A 20886-nucleotide genomic window follows, 5' to 3' on the forward strand; every position below is an offset into this window, starting at 1 on the left:
CAGATGGCAGGAATAAAAAACTTAAGTCATCAATAATTAGCATGAATTATCATTGTGGATAAAAGCAGACACGAAAACGCCGTATGGCCTTTTTTTTGCACTGGGAGATTGAGATAAAACTAGGCAACTTAATTTCATCAATTCAACTGGCAATGATGAGGAAAGAACTTTATAAAACCTTATATATACTTGTTACTACACCTCATCTATACTTGTCATTACAGGGTTCAGAACATCAAGAGTTCACGTTACTGAGCCTGGGTTTGACTTTGACTGCAGAATTCCTCTGAGCTCATTGATTCTTTTGTCCATTAAAACAGCGTCCTTTGAAGTCTACGAGACAAAAGCGAGTCTGTCACTAAAATATCCCTATGAGGAACACAAAACTACTTGAAAAAGGGAGGAAATCGATAAATTCACTATGACTATTTGAAACAGGTGGAGATAAGATTCAATCCAGTATTGGCTTTCCATTAGAAAACGGGTAATTTGTCAGTTGCTACCTTTTTAATGAAGTCCACGAAAGGATATCCGTCAAATAATGGTATCCGTTTGAATGAAAAAAAACATTTAAAATATTCAAAAAACAAAAACAAAAAAAACAGCAACAATGAAGAAAGCAACATAAAAATTTCATGCCGTGAATTCAAAACGAAAAGAAATTAAAAGTTCATGCCGTGGATTCAAAACTCTGACAATTCAGAACGTGGCTCCAAAAAAAGTAAAAACTTAAAAGGCTTGATTTTTAGCTACTTTCGCTACCTCAATGGCAGATAACTTTGAATTAACTCCCAAATTATTTAATATAATCTCCCCCCAAAGAATTTTCCTACACGGTCGTGACATGCTTTTGAAGGGCAAACTTACCAACTTGTAAACTTAATTCAGAAAATGTTTACTGTAACATAAAATATGTCTTCAACTCAGGTCATTATCGAATTATATTGAAGAATTTCATATTTAATTTATAGCACTTTTAGTGATTTGCTTTCAAATGGCAATTAGGCCCAAATCATCATATTGTCGCTGCCAATCACCTGATTGTCTCCGGGACCTTTAATCGCTATTCTTTACACTGAATAAGCGAGCCTTCCACAAAATTTGTGAATGTTTTTGCTGGTGGCTACTATAATTGCAAAGATACCACAGAGATCTCACAGAGTAACTGGATGTATCATATTTGAAAATTGACAGTTTCTGATTCAGACTACTTGCTAGATCAATTCACAAAATAGACAGGCTACAGCAAAAATAGCGAATTGTATTAATAGAATAGAGCTATAAACTGATAACAATGATTTTAACACTTTCATTTACAAAAAAGCTTTCTGTCGATATATTCCCAGCAGACTTGATACAGAAGAATTTTTAAGGTTTTCCATAAAGCATGTCAACCGCTATTGGAACAAACTTTCAAGAAAAGGATAGAAAAGGTATTTTTTAAAGGCAGAAAAATTAAAAAATGGCTTTTAAAAAATTATCAGGTCCTCAAAAGCAAAATAAAAGTAAAAAGGGCACAAAAGGTTACAAATGGTAAGAGAATCTTTTCTGTTTTTCCACTTGAGTGGTTGCTAATGAACTGATTGGTTAATAATAAAGAACCAACCGGTAAAATTGACTTTGGCAGGAATAAACTGTGACTTGGCTGGATATTTAAATACACATTGTCTAGGATATAATTACGGTACCTGTTGGTTGAAATCTGTTTGCCACGTCCTTTCTAGATCCTTTGCTTCTCGATAATGGATTTCCTTTGAAAAGAGAAATTCATGCAAAAATTATCATTACACGTGGTAGATAAGCGTACAATATTTATTATCAGTTCGAGAGCATTTTATGAGAAAACAAAATTGCTAGAAAGATGCATAAGTGCTAGAAAGATTATTGACAAGATACGGACAGATAACGGGTACCTTGTTATTGTGACTAAAATATTCAGGCGACAAGCCTTCCAAGAGCAAAACACGATCTTCTAGAGACTTGATTTTCACAAAGGCAGAATGACTGGCTTGCTTTTCATCTGCGAGAAGAAAAAACTACTAATATTTTTGCTACTAACATTTGTACTACTAATAAACACAATCCAACAGAAACTAATACGTATAAAGATGAGCAGAAACTAATGAGCAGTGAATAAAAGGACAAACTGGCCAGGCAATACTAAAACTAAAATAGTTCAAAATTGGGCGTAATGTATGATGGGGGCTCAAAAGACCATGTTTAACCCGCTGGTTCTAGATATTTGCTTTTCATGCAGAAATCATGCTACGTTATATCATTGTCCATAAATATGAATCACAAGTAGCAGAAAAAAACCTAGATCTTAACCTTATCCAAACTGAAACTGCATGAACTAGGATAATAATGTTAGCAGACTGAAAGGTTTGATAGCAAAGTTTGCCAACAATGAGAGGCTGTTCACTAAAAATTTAAGATCGAAAAAGTAGCTAGGGGCAGGCTAGCATAGGTAGGCCATTTGTGATATTTTTTGGTTCAGGGTTAGGATTTCATTACATTGAAGACAAGTTTGAAAATTGGTGTACATATGGTTCTTTAGGAAAGCATTCTAGCGATGACGAAAACAAAGACAGAAAATCAAAAGAAGAAATCAAGAACAGTACCATCGCTTGGTTTTTGTAATGGCTTTGCAAACACATGCTGATGCAGATTGTCAACCCTTTCATACGTCTCCACAGGGAGGTGCTTTAGGTCTAATGATGTTGACGGGTGCGTTGGCCGCCAAGCATTACTGAGCCCTTTCAATCGGCTTGACGTCTGCTTTGAATGGGGAGTTCGCGTGGTATCCAGCTTATTGTAAACCTTATACGCTAAAAAAGATGGTCGCATTTTAAAAAGTAAGATGATTTCAGAAGAATATACACCAAGGTGATGTTAAAGAGAAATAACAGTACATTATTGCAATATGGGAAAAAGAAGTGGAATTTTTGCAGAATGACAGCCACCTTCCCCAAAGGCAAATCATAATTGAAAATCTGAAATTAAGCTTAAGTAGATCGCAGTAGGTAATCGGATCACATTCTAGGGCATCACGCAACTCATTATCATGTACTGTGTTGATTATTCTGTTCGCAAAAGCATGATGGGTAGGGGGTGCTGCACTGTCGCTGGTCAAAGTCCAAAACGAAATGAGAGAACAGGGAACAAAATAAGAAAGGAAATATTAGGAATTAAAGGAAGCATAAAATGAAACAACTGCTCGGAAGAAAAGGACTGGGGTCACGAATTATCAGGGGGGGGGGAAGGACAAAGAAACTTGTTTGCCGGGCTTTAGCGATAGTGGTTTTAAAAAAACTTTAAAACAATTAACTTACTTTAAAGGCAATCTGTCTCGTTGTGGATTGGTTAACGAGAACAATAGCTAGAACAATAGCCTAAACACGATTCCAGCGCTCCGCCATATTTTTTACAATACGCTAAATTGAAGGGGGGCTGGAAACAATAAAAATCCCTTTGTTCTTATAACCAATCAACGTCGTGACAGATTGCCTTTAACAGCGACTTGAACAAGGAAGAATTGAATATTTTTACAAAATTACAAAACTCTTCAACTTTGTGCACAAAACCTGTGTACATAGAAAAAGGTCTCAGTCTATAGTTCTTCATAAACTGAAACACTACAGTCCATACCGTTCAATTTTGGTCGATGAAGAATTTACACATCAAACTCACTTTTTAATAAACTTTTCTTCCCATGCCTTGGCACAAATGCTGCATCCGTTCTGGCACAGGTTGACTCTACAAATGTAAAAAATACATGCAGGCTATTTGCGTATAAAACATTTGAATGATGTCATATTAGATCTGGAGATGCCTTTTCATGATTTACAAGCAGTAGTGCAATTTTTTTTGAACAACGGTAAATTGAGGAAAATTGAGGTAGAAGTATTGGCCAAGTAGAAGAAGCAAGAATGGGAAGTTGTGACAATAAACGTTAACACTGTGATATTCAGTTAGAACAAAAAGAAAAGAATTCAACACCATCAGAATGACCAAAATTTCACATTGTTTTCATGCTGGAGAGCAATACAGCTCCTCTCTCGATAAAGTAGCATACATTCACCAGCAGGTTTTGATAGCAATAATGAACGCTTTTTATATATAAATACCTCATATATATATATATATATAAACCAAAACTGACTTAAATCATAAAGCTTCCAGACGGCACAAAGTTGCCCGATATTCTAGAACAGACTTGGGACAATCGCCAAGGACATTCAAGACTACAAGCCTTGCATCTTGATTCCTTTGCATCAACAATTTATTTATAAGTTGCTACTATAACTGTGTTTATGCTGTGTTTGTGTTTGGCTATGCTTTACTTTGTTTTATTATTTAATTGAAAGCTCTTTAGCATCATGTCTTTTCTATCAAGAAATTCCAAATTTATTATCAAGTTGTGCAGTAGTGATATTTTTCATTTCTTCGAAGCTTCTTGGAAACCTAATAGCTCGCTTAAAATTTAGGATCACAATATTCATAAATCCCTTGAAACAGAACTGTATTATTACATAAAAAAAACAATTCCAGACAGAATCATGGAAGTCCGTACCATCCTTGTTACTTTTGAAAACGCAAAACTCTCGCCTATTGTAAGCATCAACCTCAAGCTTTTTCCGGTGTATAAATGAGTTGATGCGTCGATTTATCTGCAAGTTAAAAAATTCAAAATAATTAGTTCAGTTCTTAAAATAATATCTTTTTGTTAATCCACCAAGGTTTCCTCGCCTTGTACTTAACGACAAATATCGACTTTTGAATAATTTTGATGCAACACAAAAAATCAAAAACTGAAGATGGAGATCAAAATTTACGAAAAACTTTAAACTAAGCTTCTGCAGCTTTTTCAAACATTCTAGTAAAATTGCAATACATGCTACCGAATACACTTCAAATAAAAACCATTGCAGGAAATGACACTCGAATATCAAATGGCTGAGACAGCAAACGGGGCCATTGCAGAAAATTAAACAACTATAATCTCAAACAATGTGAAGCGAGAAATGTTTGAGACCAGAATGAAATCCAATTGCCTCATCTATGTAAACGAAAAAAATATGTGCTACCCAGTGAGCAGAAGAAAATTGTACGCTTTAATTATGATAAATGTTCAAGGAATTTCTTCCAAAGTCGACATAACAAGCTATTTTTCTCACATTACCAAAAAAACAGAATTTATCACGCTAAAAAGGGCCCCAATTTTGTTTTCGCAAACTAAATAGTGGTGAGTGAATGACGAAACACGGCTTCCATCTAATATATACCGCTAATCTACGGAACTTTTCCATCGCATTGGTGGTTCAGTGGTAGAATTCTCGCCTGCCACGCGGGAGACCGCGGTTCGATTCCCCGCCAATGCACTTTTTCTCAATCCTTTTGATAAACTTATAAATTAATTTAAAAAAAATTAATTTTCTTTGTTTGTTCCATTTTGTAAGCCGGAAGCTCTGAAATCTTGAATCATAGTCTCTTTTTTATAGTTCTACTTGATAACAAGGGTACTTGATATCAAAGCCGTGGGATTGGTTTAAAAAAAGAAGAATTATGGAAAAATCTTCTCTAGAATATTTCCGCTGCTTGCCTCTTCAGAGCTTGCAGTGATTTGAACCAACGAATCTCCGTTTTCTTTATCTTCAGTTTGCGTTCCTAAAAAAGATTGACACATCTGTAAGGCCTGAAAAGTTTAGAAACTTCACACTTTTCATAAAATATCAAGAGAACAGCCTACACTCTTTTCTTACTTCTTAAACAATTTGAGGTTCCAATGCTCTTGATGTTGTTTTTAATCCAACTTGAATTTTAAAGTTTTGCTAGACAATTTACGAGAAAATGTCTAAAACACTATATTTTTCTTCCAACTTGGCATTTGAGGCAACGCCAGTTCATACGCTGTTCTTGTTATTTTGGCAAAAATCCGCAATAAAGTTTCCTGATGCCATTCGTCTACACAATATCTATATAACATAACCCTTGCATTATTTGAGCCTCGATATTCTAAAGATTTTGGAAATGGATCAATTATTAGGTGTTTTTTTAATTTTTAATTGACATCACACAAGAAAAAAAAGCTTTTTCTTTGAATCATTTTGAAAATTCGCCGAGACCTCGCATAAAAACGAGCAATTACTTAGAACCTTTTTCAATATATAGTTTAGAAACAATTAATGAAGTTCAAATCATGGAGAAAAAAGCAGATAAACAAAAATCATACTATGGCGAACTTTGAGTTTGGTTTTATTCTAAATTTATTGATCTATTTAAAGTCTTTTTAAAAGAAAATTTCTATCGCCGTCCATTTACCAGTTAATACTCTACCAGCTTTTACAATTTTCTGACACTTCAAAAGAATGAACAAACGTTTTTGCTCGCAGGGTAAACTTACAGTGGATAAAAACTTTTTAAAGCTAAAGCTGATATTTTTTATACCATCTAAAGGATCGATGCATCTAAAGTAAAGACATGTTTCTGGGCTTTTGAACTAATCTCAAGGCACAACAACAACAATACTAAGGCCAACCACCAAAAAACCTCAGAAACAAATACAAGATCAATATAGAATGACAAGAAGACCATTTTTCGTTAAGTAAAATAAAGCCTTTGACAATGATCATAAGACTCTGAACAAAGGTCATATAAAGGTCATATTAATGTCATAAAAGGTCATATTGAGGTCACGAGGTCGTCACTAGTTTGATATAGGCGTCTATGATCGGGGTCTGGTTACTAGGCTGAGGTTAGACAAAATTAGTTAGGAATAGTCAGTAGACGGAAAACATTTAGAAATAATCATTAAAACGCTTTGAATCTAGCTAGAGCCATCTTCAGTAAAGTATTAAAAAAAGAGCAACAATTAAACCATAAGTAGGAAAGGGTTAAACAATGTGGATCGTAAATCATTCGACCTAACAGTACCTGCGAGGAGCAATCAGGACGTGAAAGAAGACTAACATAAGTAGTGGTAAACAACTTAGGGGAAACAAACAAGGAACAAAGAAAGAAAATAAGATTGAAGTGGATGTAAATAATGATACATAAGTTGGCCTTCAAGAGCAGAGTAACAATTTGGTTCACTTATTTAGTAAAAAAGGATGGGACACAAATTTTGTACCACATAGTCCACCTGCCTCATTGCACCATTACAGACATCAATTTCCCCGTAAAGAGATACAATAAAAAACACGAAAGAGTGACATGAACCGCATAGCAAGCTAATTGCTTTAAGGGCTGTGTTCCTTCTTCCGTTCAGCTTGACGATTATACTGACAAGCAACAATTAGAATCAAAACTTATAACTGCTAGACATGTTCCTGACAATATAGTATATGTCTAAGGATATCAATGGCAAGCCAGTGATAAGCAGTTAACTTTTATCTTTGTTAAACGAACACTATAAAAATTGGAGGCCCTTTGAGCTATTTTCCCCACTAGTGGAATCTCCTTAAAATTACTCACTGACTTATACTAAATGCTCCAGCAAATTTTAGATATTAGAAATTTGGTTCCGATTCCATTTCTAACGATTCTGAAAGTTATTGAAAACGAAGTTGTGAGCAGTTTCGAACGTTAGGTAGTTAAAATAATAGTAATGCATTATTCAAGGCAAAGTATGTACTGACACACTATGAACAGACTAAGGCAACAAGAAACATTTATGACTAATGGCACTTTCAAATTTAAATTTCCCTTGGTGTAGTTATATGTCAGTTGTGCTCAAGTGTTATAAAAATTTTTTGGCACTTTTTATTATTTGGATTAAACCTAAAATAAATTAGATAATTATTCAATACATACTGTTGCTACCGCTTCTACTCTAATATCTTCTAGAAACTATTTGAATGTACGTACCTAACTTAACTTTGTAAAACTTGATATTTAGTTCGTGAGGTAGTTTTACATACAAGCCTGTTGATAACCATGACGAGCCCCTGGGCAAACAGACCTACAAATGTGATATATTTGCTTGCATGTTTATACAAATTTGGAAATCTAATCCAAAATTACTGCAAACTCGATGAAAAAGAGACGATAAGAGGAAATCAAGGGAAGAAAGTAACTTTTGTAAATACGTTTGAAAATAACTTTTGTTCAGAAGAATCCCATAGAAATTTTTTATACACAATTGAAATTAAATACACAATTCACAAGCAGTTTTGATTTTGGTCATATAATGTTTGATTGATTATTTGGTAATGGCTAATATTTTATCAGCTATGCTATGTTCAAATTTTGCAGAAAGGGCACAGAGAGGTTATAAAGGCCCCTGGGGTAAAAAAAGGGAAACGTGGATCACCTGCAAGAGAAGCAAGCAGAAAATTTGGCAATTACGCCCCTTAGATTAGCTTAAAATTCCTTTTCAGAACGATTTCTTGGAGTAATTTAGACACGTTAAGCGGTTGTCAATTATCCGACGAAAGCCTGAATTTTCCGACGACGTCGCTGATTGGGGGGGCCCGAGCCCCCCCGAACCCCAAGATTTCCGCCACTGCCCTGCACCAATCTTTCCAGGAACTGGAATAAATGTCGAGCCCCGTCAACGACAGCAAATAAACTTAAAAAAAAAAACAAAAAGCCAAAGATCCTTCTAAACTCAAGTACAAAAAAATTCGTCATGAAATTAAATATTCGATTGGAAACCGTACCAAATGGTCTTTATCTGGCTGAATTCAAAAAAGACCAACAAGACCACATTCCGGTAAAACTAAAAAAGGCTAAATAAATTGACATTAAAATAGAAAATTGATATCCAAAACACCGATGATTTAGACATATATTAATCAAGATGGGATATAACGATGTTACTATTCAAATAGATTTTCTAGATTTCAAACATTCGAACTGCTGCAAATGAGCAATGCATGATGTTCGCGGTATCCTTGGAAACATTGCGACAGTTTCTACGTCAAATTAATCAAACCTTAAAAAGCGAAAAAAACCGTTACAAATTTTGTTGTGAATTTCTCAACTGATTTGCTACACGCAAATTTTGCTTGCGGAAAATCTGCATTTTATGCTGATAATATTTCTTTAATCTTTATTCAAGAATATGTCAATGTTCAAAATGGAAAACACGGAAAAGGCCGTTGCTGGTTTATCGAACGCGGAGTTCGAAGGATGGGTGAGTTGCTGCGAAGTTTTAATTACTAAATTCAGAGAATTATAACATCAAGGCATGAAAAAAATTCTTGGTTATCACCAATAAAGGGCCAAATTTCTTAGTTAATGCAGACATTTACACCTCAAGAATACATCTTTTGGTTAATTTTGTGTATAATTTTCACAAGCCTATCTGAAATCTCTCATGTCTTCAAAGTTCAGAAACTACATCTGCAATCCTGGAAAACATAAAAATTAAAGATAATTTTGATCTTTCGAAAGATAATTACTTTTTCATCTCTCTTTTTCGTCACAGCTGTATAAAATCAAGTAGGTTCCACATTTCTACATACTTTTAAAGTTATCAAGGAGCTAAAAGTGGAAATCAAACGGTAGAAGGCAACAAAAGGCTATTCGCTAATAGCCTTTAATACAACGGGCTACAATAGTAGTTTGCAGAGGTTTCAAGTAAACATTTGACTAAAACACGAACATCAAAAACAATTTTGAAAATAGATTATGTCCTAAGGCGACAAAAAGTTATTTAAGTACCTGGAAAGGTCTCTCATAAGGAATAAAGATTTCTCAAAAAACTGAATTACTCACAAAATGGGCTTATTTTCAAAAGATAAAGAATGAAGAGAGCTTAATATTTTTGTCCAAGAGCACTTTCTCGGCAATTGAGAATTTTTTAACTTTTTTCTTTGCTTAATACAATGTGCCAGAAAAATTTAGACTCTTCTCCGGGGGGAAAAAGAGTGATTTAAATTCCGATAACAGGCCACATATATACAGAATACAGAGTCATCTAGTTGTGAAAAGAGCAATTTACTTTTTCCCGGAAAAATTTGAATAGTTCCTCGACCGAAACAAAAAGAAACAAAACTTTTGATCGGTTCCAAAGTGAAAACGATATATCGGATTTAAGCTGCCATTTTGTCGTCAAGCATTGTCTCCTTGGCAACATGTATCCAACGGTTAGCCTCGCAATGAGCTCAATTTGAAAGAGATTTCTTTCTTTCTTGTTTATTGTTTCCAGATTTTCAAAATATATTGAAAAGTATTGCCTTATTGCTAGGCGGTGGGATCCAAGAATATTAATAGCATCTTTGAGATTTGTTATTTTTAAGATTATTCTTAGCTGTATTTTTTTCAGACTTTCCAAGATCCCGAGCTTCAAAGAGCAAACTTGCTCACAACATTTGAACGTCTGGCAAATAACACCGGTATGAAATGTTTTGATAAATCTTCTTATTTCTTTTTTGTATTCTTCCTAATTATCTGAAGGAAATAGTTTACTTTATCCATAACTTCACTTCAAAACATTAAAATAGATTATCACTATATCTACATCACAATGTCACTATCCTTATCCATCACTATAACAATCAAACTATCACTAAATATTGCTGTATATAATTTGGTCTTTATTTTAAGCTCCAAATTTAAATGAAGGTTATTCTGAAAAAGCATATTGAGAAACGTTTAACAAGTTATTTTATTGAGCATCTACTTAAAAAGCGTTAAACTTAAGAGCTATCAAATATACATACATTATTGTTGTAATTTTTCAAAAACATGATTTATAAATATATAAATACATCCCAACTACACACCAGACCAGGATCCACCTACAACGGCTATGTTTTATAATAAATGCATCTTCGTAGATATTCTGCTGAAAATTGCCAAAGGTTTGACAGACAATGGCGATAAAAATACAGAAATCATTTCAAAATTGTCAGACTCTTCGTACAGACGGTCGGCTTTCAAAGACGTAAGTTGTGGCCTTGGTATCCTATTTCAAATGATTTGTTCTACTGCAAATAAATATCCTTCGAATGCTTTGAAAAGAAATAAATGCTTTAAAACAGACTGGTTATAATTGGTTGAAAAATAATTTGAGAAGGTCTCAACTAAGCGAAACTTATACCTTCCAAAGCTATCATATTACCATAAAAAGCTGTTCCTGCTAATTGCACGATGGTTGAGAGCAAATAATATTGTTAATGGGCAGTTTGATATTCGCAAGGAAATGTTAGTAAGCTTTAGGAGTTCAACAAAGAAAGCGAAAGACTTGCTGTATTACTGCAATCAATTATGTTCTTAGTTGCTCAATGTTTATTTTCAGTTGAAAACCCACGCCAGTGGCTGCATTAATAACTTAGTGAATGCCAATGCCTTGGTAAGAGACCAAATTCGTTTCTATAAATACTTACAAACTTTTATGCAAAAAAATTCCTCGATAGGGATCCCGGCTTAGGGTCAATTGATCTATGACCAGGTATACAAAATGCAAAATGCTGAATTATAGGGAGATATCATAAGTAGTTCTTTTGATTTTCTAAAGAAATAGGAAAACTTTTTGGCTATTGTCAACAGATTTTCAGGTTTTTTGAGCACTCAGCTATTTCTATCAGTTGCGTGCCCTGATTTTCGAGAAGGAAGAGTCGCGAAAGAAAGTTCGCAGACAGTCGATTGTATGCAACGACATCATTAACTATCTCAAGGTTTACTGGCGAACTATCGACAAAATATTAGGAAGTCAGACATTCATATTATTGCTCGCCTGATGCCACCTGGATACATCAATTATAGTCATCCAACTCTTCATCAGGTCATCGAAAAGGTTCGAGAATATCAATCGAAACTGAAACTAAGGCAGCCATATGAAGAGTTAAGCTGAAAACGTCGTACTAACAATTCATTTCTTGTACAAAGCCGTTATTTTACTACATATTAACTTTTGTTCATTACAACACAAACAACTCCATTGATTATCAATTTGTTATACTCCGGTTAGTGTATAACGTCCCTATAAAGCTACAAAAGTCATATTGAGTCGCATCTTCACAAAGTTTAGGTTTCCAACCATTGCTCATGACTCAGTTGGAAAAAATTTAGTTTATGTTTTATCATTCTCTTAGGTTGATGATTATAACGCATGCTCCAAGCTTGAAAACATTGGCAACATTGTGCAGGATATTGTCAGATCGTTGGATCACATTCTTTCCACAATCGAAGATTTAGAAAAGGTTTGTTCACAATAAATTTCATTTCAGCTATAATGTTCAACAAAAACAAACAATTACTTGCTTTAATTCACAAATTCTGATTCTTTACTTTCAAAACTTCCCCATTTACTAAAAAGTTACCAAAATCTTTATCCACAGAGTCCAACGATTACTACAGTCATAAGCATCGAAATACGTCTTCTACTCGACTTCTCTACACTGGATGTAGATGAAAGCATCAAATCTTTCAATAAAATCAAAGAAGAACTCATCGAAGACTTTCAAGTCTGCGATCTGAGTGGCAAAGAGGAGTTCGATGTTAAGATGATGTTTGGAGCTGGTGTTTTTAGAATTGGTCCTTGCAAATTCGATCAAATTATGGCAGTGAACCAAAATGTTGTCCAACGAGATCAAGCTACGTTTTTAGAAACAGGAATCAAGGGGCAAAAACGAAAAAAACAAGACGAGGGTGCTGTCCATGATTTGTCCTCGAAAGAAAGGGTGGAGCAGTCAAAGAAAAAGGTGAAGAAGGATGCCGTACGGGAATGGGAGACTGAAGAAAGCATGAGACTCTCCACTGATTCTAGCATAAGTAAAAATGACTTTGTAAGAGCTTGGCTTAAAAGTCAGCATAATGTGTCATACGAAATTCAGGCACCAAATATCCTACCAGTCTTTCAGAAACATGAAAGAACGCCTGATCTTTCAGAAAGTGGCCAAAACAACAACAAAATATCGCCATTAAATTCTGACAAAAGATCTCTGCTGAATTCCAAGCTTAGTCAATCCCTCCATACTAATCCAAAAGGATGTATAGATTACCATTCTCCACTATTTGTAGCCACAGAAAAAGTCGCGAGGCAAAGCCTTTCCATAAAAAATGAAGCTAAGCCATCCGAAGATATCGTCAGTCAAAAGAATGACTGTAATCAATTAAGTCAATCAATAACCCAAAAGCCAACTTCTGCTCCCATAGCTAGATGTAGCCTAAAAGAGCAAGGTTTGATTGGGGAAACTGCTACAGTTAGTCGACCAGAGTCTCTGAAAATAGTTTTCTATAAAACTGATGGAGGCAACTGGGCAGTTAAAAATAAGTCTTTCGAACACACAGTAATGCAGATCGAAAGTCGTAAAATGAATAGTAAAAAAACAGAGGTGATGACATTGAAAGCTGATTGTGTTTCAAAAGAAATAGATGCGGAAAAGGAGGCTAGAAAGCGTTTTGAAGTGTTAGAGAGAGTTAAAAGAGCTTTAGCTAGGGACAGATCGAATAGAAAGGAGAAGAAAGGTCCCCTTAGAAAGACGAGATTTGGCCGCATAAGAAAACAAGTTTCAAATCTTTTTGAGATAAAAGCTCGTACCATCAGTAGAAATTTCAGATCTTGAGCATTTGACATTTTCGTTTACGGCCCATATCTCAAAAGGTAGAATAAACAGGGTTATGTCCCCTGCCACTCAACCTTCTCTCTTACCTTTATACTTTACGTAGAAGGCGTACATAAGTAAAAAGTTAGTTTAAAATGGCAAGAACAAATGGACAAATAGCTTTATTTGTTGGTAAATTCATCACCTCGGATGACACTTTCCTAACTGAAGTGTATTTTAAGACCATTCGAAGTAGGTAATTAGAAAAGACATCGCAAATTAGTAATTTAATTGCATTTAAATGCATAATGGCAAATGTACCCTAAAGAAGATATAATATAAATGGAATATGTTTGAAACAATACTGAGTCTTCTTTCTGAGTTTTCTGAAAAGATTGACATGTGGAATTTGTTTATTTAAATATAAATGATTTTGTTTTTCTGCGAATCCAAGTATACATTTAAGATAGCTTTAAAGCAAAGCAAACAGGCACGAGGTTACAAAGAATACAGCTGTGTTAAATACTTCACAGTAGATTGTAGTTGACAAGGAAAGTGGCCGACATTAAAATGATATAAGATGTGTCAAGGAATTCAGAGCCAGATTAAGGTGGGTGCTAATTGTGCTGCAGTATCAGACCTATTCTTGAAAGAAAACCAGAGGAAAACAGAAAAAAATCTTCCTGAAGCTGTAAAGGCCCAATGAAGGGCTCTTTTCGTCCGGATGCATCAGGCCCAATGTGGGCTCAATCTGGCACTGGGTTACAATTAGGCTGCGACAGCAAGGAATTAAATTATGATGATGCCACTATGTATCACATGTTAGATCTAAGTTCTCTCATCGTGGTTCTGCTAATCATATTGGTAATTGGAAGGGTTTTTTGGAAACAAGAGTGCAATCAGCCTTAAAATATGAATGGTTATAGTTAAGAGCCCTGTAATAAATTATTCTTGGCAAAATCATTATTGTCACAATTTGGAAAAAATAAAATAAACTGGCCCCACGAAATGTATCTTTAAATAAGTTTATGCCTATCTAGTTTTTCAGTATGCTAAAATTTGGCATGGAAACTTTTAAACAAATCATTTATTTGCTAATTGAAAGATGCATAGCATACTTCTGGTTTTGCAAAGGTGGTTTTACGTAGATGACTTTTCTACTGGGAAAGAGAGTATCGCAGAAGCAGATATCAACCAGTTTGCAATATAGTGATAATCTGACATTTTAATGCAATGGCAGCTATTCAAAGAATTGCAAGAATGAGCATTAGGTTCTAAGTGCATAACGCTTTTAAAGCTTGACAAAGAAACAAACAACCAAATGATGTTCTTCACTCAAGCACAAAAATAATCGTCACAAATTCTAATCGTCGACTAAAAATCGTACCAAATCGTCTTTGTATGGTCATATCAAAATAAAACAATAAGAATAAATTCCAATGAAAAGATAAAAAAGATTAAGCAAATTGACATTAAATAGAAGAGCCCAAAATCCAAAACATCGATTAAATTTCATAAAAACAACTAAAATTGATTTCTTGTTTTCAACAGAAGAAGAGTAAAGTCTATCACTGATCCAAAAGGAGCCTAAAAAAATATGAATTGAGCCATAAATAATCTAGAACATTTTGTTCGGCAATTTGGCCAACATTGAGAGTTCATGACACACACCAATTTGAATATTTGATGATATTGTGTGGTAAGTATGCAAAAAGAATACAATTAATGCTAGTAAATCTTTTGAAAAGATGAATAAATAAACATTAAATCCGTAAAGATAAGACTACACCCCTACCCTCCCACTAAAACTCAATTCAATATTGTTTTCAAACTTAAATTTTATACATATTAATCCAAGAAAGGGGGACAGAATAGAAATCAAAAACAGAAAAAAACAGCGAAATCACTCAAGACCGCAATTCTTTTTTCTACAATACAATGCTCTTCCTTCCACTATACACTCCCCTTACGAAAGTACTAGACAGTTCGAAGATCGATTGCGTTTTCAGACAAAAACAAATTTAGGCTGGCGATAACGATTTAATTTTTTGAGAAAAGACTGGATCGAACAACCTATTGTTCTCCGACATCAGTATGAGGAAACCGATGGAGTCTTTCCATCTTGAGACCTCTCGCACCTAAAGCTTTGGGCTGCCATTTGTTAAAACGGCGCACACACAGTGCTGCGCCTAAAACTGTGCATTATTAATTAAATTCTTAAATATTCTAAGATACAACAGGCCTAGGAAAGGAAAATAACTGATCAGTGGATTCTTCGTTACATAAGCTTAATATCACGGCAAAAATGTTTAACGTCACTTACGAATGATGCAAGTTTTTGTTTCAACGTTTAGTTTGGATTTTACTATGAAAAAGTGCTCTCTAGTCTCATACAACACGGCGAGGTTTCAAGATGGACGCTGCAATGTGGAATCAATGCTGGCCTGGAGAAGCTCGATCCAGTCTTTTTTTAAATCAGTGGCCTTACACAAATCAACTGCTGTCACATAAGCAGAGAACAGCAAGTCAGGTTACTTGGACTCAGTTAAATGGGCCAATAAGACTGAGAAATATTTTACAAACTGCTTCTTGCGACACAAATCTTGAGACACAGAGAAAAACAACGTGTATACTCTCAGTTGGGAAAAATGTTTGCATGGAGATGCCACCGTTCGATTATAAAACATATAAACATATGGTAACATTTTACCAGATCAAAAATTTTCCTTCAATATTTATCGACAGCTTTTAAAAGTTCAATTGTTTGTGAACATTTTGTGCAATTTTGCGAAATGATGCAAACCAGTTTCGATGCAAATTTGGTTAGGGCGGAACGCTCAGACGTTTGTGTCGCGAGAGCTCTTGCTCTTGGCCATAAAAAATCTTTCAGACTCCTTTTTTTTCAATTAATTTTGCATATCTCGAAAGCGGTAGTCTTTGTGCATCCAATGATACTGGCAATTTAATGATAACTTTTTCCCAGCATTGTGATAAAGCATTATCTCTAGACATTACTCAGAAGTCAACGCTCTTGTTTGGGTCGCAACCACCTTGAGGAAAAACCCTTAAAGAGTTTGCTTACATTTGGATATAATTATTTTTTTTCGACGAATGAATAGATTAAAGGCCAAAAAAACTTCAAGAAAAAATTCGAGGAGATTGATAAAAACGTTTTCATGAAAACTGACTTTGAAATTAGTAAACAAATTCCTCCAACAAGAGATTCGCAACTGAATTCGAAACTGTCCCGAAGCTTTCGTGAGGGGAGTGTACTCTCCAACCAAAAAACATTAACTTGTGTTACCGGGTCCGAAAGTTTTTTGAGAAACAAAGATCCCAAGGAGAACTTCTCCAGGGACTGTGTCAAATCAAGATGGGGAGTGAGGATGTTTTTACTCAAAAATATATTTAACATTTCATTTTAAACAATCGAACTGCAGCAAATGAGAAATGCATGATGTTCGCGGTATCCTTGGAAACATTGCGACAGTTTTTACGTCAAATTAATCAAACCTTAAAAAGCGAAAAAGCCGTTACAAATTTTGTTGTGAATTTCTCAACTGATTTGCTACACGCAAATTTTGCTTGCGGAAAACCTGCATTTTATGCTGATAATATTTCTTTAATCTTTATTGAAGAATAGTTCAATGTTCAAAATGGAAAACACGGAAAAGACCGTTGCTGGTTTATCGAACGCGGAGTTCGAAGGAAGGGTGAGTTGCTGCGAAGTTTTAATTACTAAATTCAGAGAATTATATCATCAAGGCTTGAAGATATTCTTGGTTAACACTAATAAAGGGCCAAGTTTCTTAATTAATGCATACTTTTACACCTCAAGAATACATCTTTTGGTTAATTTTGCGTATAATTTTCACAAGCCTGACTGAAATCACGCATATCTTCAAAGTTCAAAAACTACTGTACATCTGCAATCCTACAATCCTGGAAAACGTTAAAATAAAAGATAATTTTGATCTCTCCAAAGATGATTACTTTTTCATCTCTCTTTTTCGTCACAGTTGTATAAAATCAAGTAGGTTCCACATTTCTACATACTTTTAAAGTTATCAAGGAGCTAAAAGAGGAAATCAAACGGTCGAAGGCAACAAAAGGCTATTCGCCAATAGCCTTTAATACAACGGGCTACAATAGTAGTTTGCAGAGGTTTCAAGTAAACATTTGACTAAAACACGAACATCAAAAACAATTTTGAAAATAGATTATGTCTTAAGGCGACAAAAAGTTATTTAAGTACCTGGAAAGGTCTCTCGTAAGGAATCAAGTTTTCTCAAAAATCTGAATTACTCACAAAATGGGCTTATTTTCAAAAGATAAAGAATGAAGAGAGCTTGATATTTTTGTCCAAGAGCACTTTATCGGCAATTGAGAATTTTTTAACTTTTTTCTTTGCCTAATACAATGTGCCAGAAAAATTTAGACTCTTCTCCGGGGGGAAAAAAGAGTGATTTAAATCCCGATAACATGCCACATATATTTCATTCCTACAGAATACAGAGTCATCTAGTTGTGAAAAGAGCAATTTACTTTTTCTCGAAAAATTTTAACTTGTTCCTCGACCAAAACAAAAAGAAACAAAACTTTTGATCGGTTCCAAAGTGAAAACGATATATCGGATTTAAGCTGCCATTTTGTCGTCAAGCATTGTCTCCTTGACAACACGTATCCAACGGTTAGCCTCGCAATGAGCTCAAATTGAATCTTTTTGCGGCCATGGCACGTTAGAAACTGCACATTACTACAGTGGTAAAGATATCGTCAAAATTATTGACACAAACAAAGCATTTGTCACATCAACCTCAATTATTAAGATTTCTTTCTTTTCTTGTTTATTATTTCAAGATTTTCAAAATATATTGACAATTATTGCCTTATTGCTAGGCAATAAGATCCAAAAATATTAATAACATCTTTGAGATTTGTTATTTTTAAAATTATTCTTAGCTGTTTCTTTTTCAGACTTTCCAAGATACCGAGCTTCAAAGAGCAAACTTGCTTACAACATTTGAACGTCTGGCAAATAACACCGGTATGAAAGGTTTTGATAAATCTTCTTATTTCTTTGTTGTATTCTTTCTAATCATCTGAAGAAAATAGTTTACTTTATCCATAACTTCACTATAAAACATTAAAATAGATTATCACTATATCTATATCACAATGTCACTATCCTTATATATCACTATAACAATCAAACTATCACTAAATATTGCTGTATATAATTTGGTCTTTATTTCAAGCTCCAAATTTAATAAAGGTTATTCTGAAAAAGCATATTGAGAAATGTTTAACAAGTTATTTTTATTGAGCATCTACTTAAAAAGTGTTAAACTTAAAAGCTATCAAATATATACATAAACCATTATTGTATTTTTTTAAAAAGGATGTATAAATATATAAATGCATCCCAACTACACACCAGACCAGGATCCACCTACAACGGCTATGTTTTATAATAAATGCCTCCTCGTAGATATTCTGCTGAAAATTGCCAAAGGTTTAACAGACAATGGCGATAAAAATGCAGAAATCATTTCAAAATTGTCAGACTCTTCGTACAGACGGTCGGCTTTCAAAGACGTAAGTTGTGGCCTTGGCATCCTATTTCAAATGATTTGTTCTACTGCAAATAATATCCTTCGAATGCTTTGAAATGAAATGATTGCTTTGAAACAGACTGGTTATAATTGGTTAAAAAAATGTGAGAAGAAGGTCTCACCTGAAGGAAAATTATACCTTCCAAAGCTATCATACTACCATTAAAAGCTGTTCCTTCTAATTGCACGATGGTTGAGAGCAAATAATAATGTTAATGGGCAGTTTGATATTCGCAAGGAAAGGTTAGTAAGCTTTAGGAGTTCAACAAAGAAAGCAAAAGACTTGCTGTATTACTGCAATCAACTATCTTCTTAGTTGCTCAATGTTTATTTTCAGTTGGAAACCCACGCCAGTGTCTGCATTAATGACTTAGTGAATACCAATGCCTTGGTAAGAGACAAAATTCGTTTCTATAAATACTTACAAACTTTTATGCAAAAAAATTCCTCGATAGGGATCCTGGCTTTGGATCAATTGATCTATGACCAGGTATACAAAGTGCAGGATGCTGAATTATAGGGAGATATCATAAGTAGTTCTTTTGATTTTCTAAAAAAATAGGAAAACTTTTTGGCTATTGTCAACAAATTTCCAGGTTTTTTGAGCACTCGTCTATTTCTATCAGTCGCGAAAGAAAGTTCCCAGACAGTTGACTGCAAACAAAGACATTATCAACTATCTCAAGGTTTACTGGAGCACTATCGACAAACTATTAGGAAGTCAGACATTCATATTATTGCTCGCCTGATACCACCTTGGATACATCAATTATAGTCATCCAACTCTTCATCAGGTCATCGAAAAGGTTCGAGAATATCAATCGAACCTGAAACTAAGGCAGCCATATGAAGAGTTACACTCAAAAGGCGTACTAACAATTCATTTCTTGTACAAAGCCGTTATTTTATTCCATCCACTTTTGTTCATTACAACACAAACAACTCCATTGATTATCAATTTGTAATACTCGGATTTGTGTGTAACGTCACTATCAAGCTACAAAAGTCATATTGAGACGCATCTTCACAAAGTTTAGGTTTCCAACAATTTGCTCATGACTCAGTTGGAAAAATGTTAGTTTACGTTTTATCATTTTCTTAGGTTGATGATTATAACGCATGCTCCAAGCTTGAAAACATTGGCAACATTGTGCAGGATATTGTGAAATCGTTGGATCACATTCTTTCCACAATCGAAGATTTAGAAAAGGTTTGTTCACAATAAATTTCATTTCAGCTATAATGTTCAACAAAAACAAACAATTACTTGCTTTAATTCACAAATTCTGATTCTTTACTTTCAAAACTTCCCCATTTACTAAAAAGTTCCCCAAAATCTTTATCCGCAGAGTCCAACGATTACTACAGTCATAAACATCGAAATACATCTTTTACTCGACTTCTCTACACTGGATGTAGATGAAAGCATCAAATCTTTCAATAAAATAAAAGAAGAACTCATCGAAGACTTTCAAGTCTGCGATCTGAGTGGCAAAGAGGAGTTCGATGTTAAGATGATGTTTGGAGCTGGTGTTTTTAGAATTGGTCCTTGCAAATTCGATCAAATTATGGCAGTGAACCAAAATGTTGTCCAACGAGATCAAGCTACGTTTTTAGAAACAGGAATCAAGGGGCAAAAACGAAAAAGACAAGACGACGGTGCTGTCCATGATTCGTCCTCGAAAGAAAGGGTGGAGCGGTCAAAGAAAAAGGTGAAGAAGGATGCCGTACGAGAATGGGAGACTGAAGAAAGCATGAGACTCTCCACTGATTCTACC

At 34.5% G+C, this 20886-nt stretch overlaps 1 protein-coding gene and 1 non-coding gene across 2 annotated transcripts in view; one reads left to right on the plus strand and one right to left on the minus strand.

Annotated features, from left to right (window-relative positions):
• The first annotated feature begins 5310 nt into the window (after nt 1-5310).
• Nucleotides 5311-5381, plus strand: Trnag-gcc (transfer RNA glycine (anticodon GCC)). The gene has a single exon. It is a non-coding gene; the product is annotated as a tRNA-Gly (tRNA).
• Nucleotides 5382-5686: 305 nt separating this feature from the next.
• LOC135694345 (uncharacterized) overlaps nt 5687-20886 on the minus strand; it is a 99388-nt gene continuing 84188 nt past the window's right edge. Inside the window, exon 4 of the mRNA XM_089110609.1 lies at nt 5687-9353. Coding sequence (XP_088966735.1) covers nt 9340-9353 — 14 coding nt within the window. The 3' untranslated portion in view covers nt 5687-9339. The remainder of the gene's footprint in view (nt 9354-20886) is intronic.

This window comes from Rhopilema esculentum, chromosome 10, assembly GCF_057945365.1.
Source record: "Rhopilema esculentum isolate cy_ngs chromosome 10, ASM5794536v1, whole genome shotgun sequence".
Lineage (NCBI taxonomy): Eukaryota > Metazoa > Cnidaria > Scyphozoa > Rhizostomeae > Rhizostomatidae > Rhopilema > Rhopilema esculentum.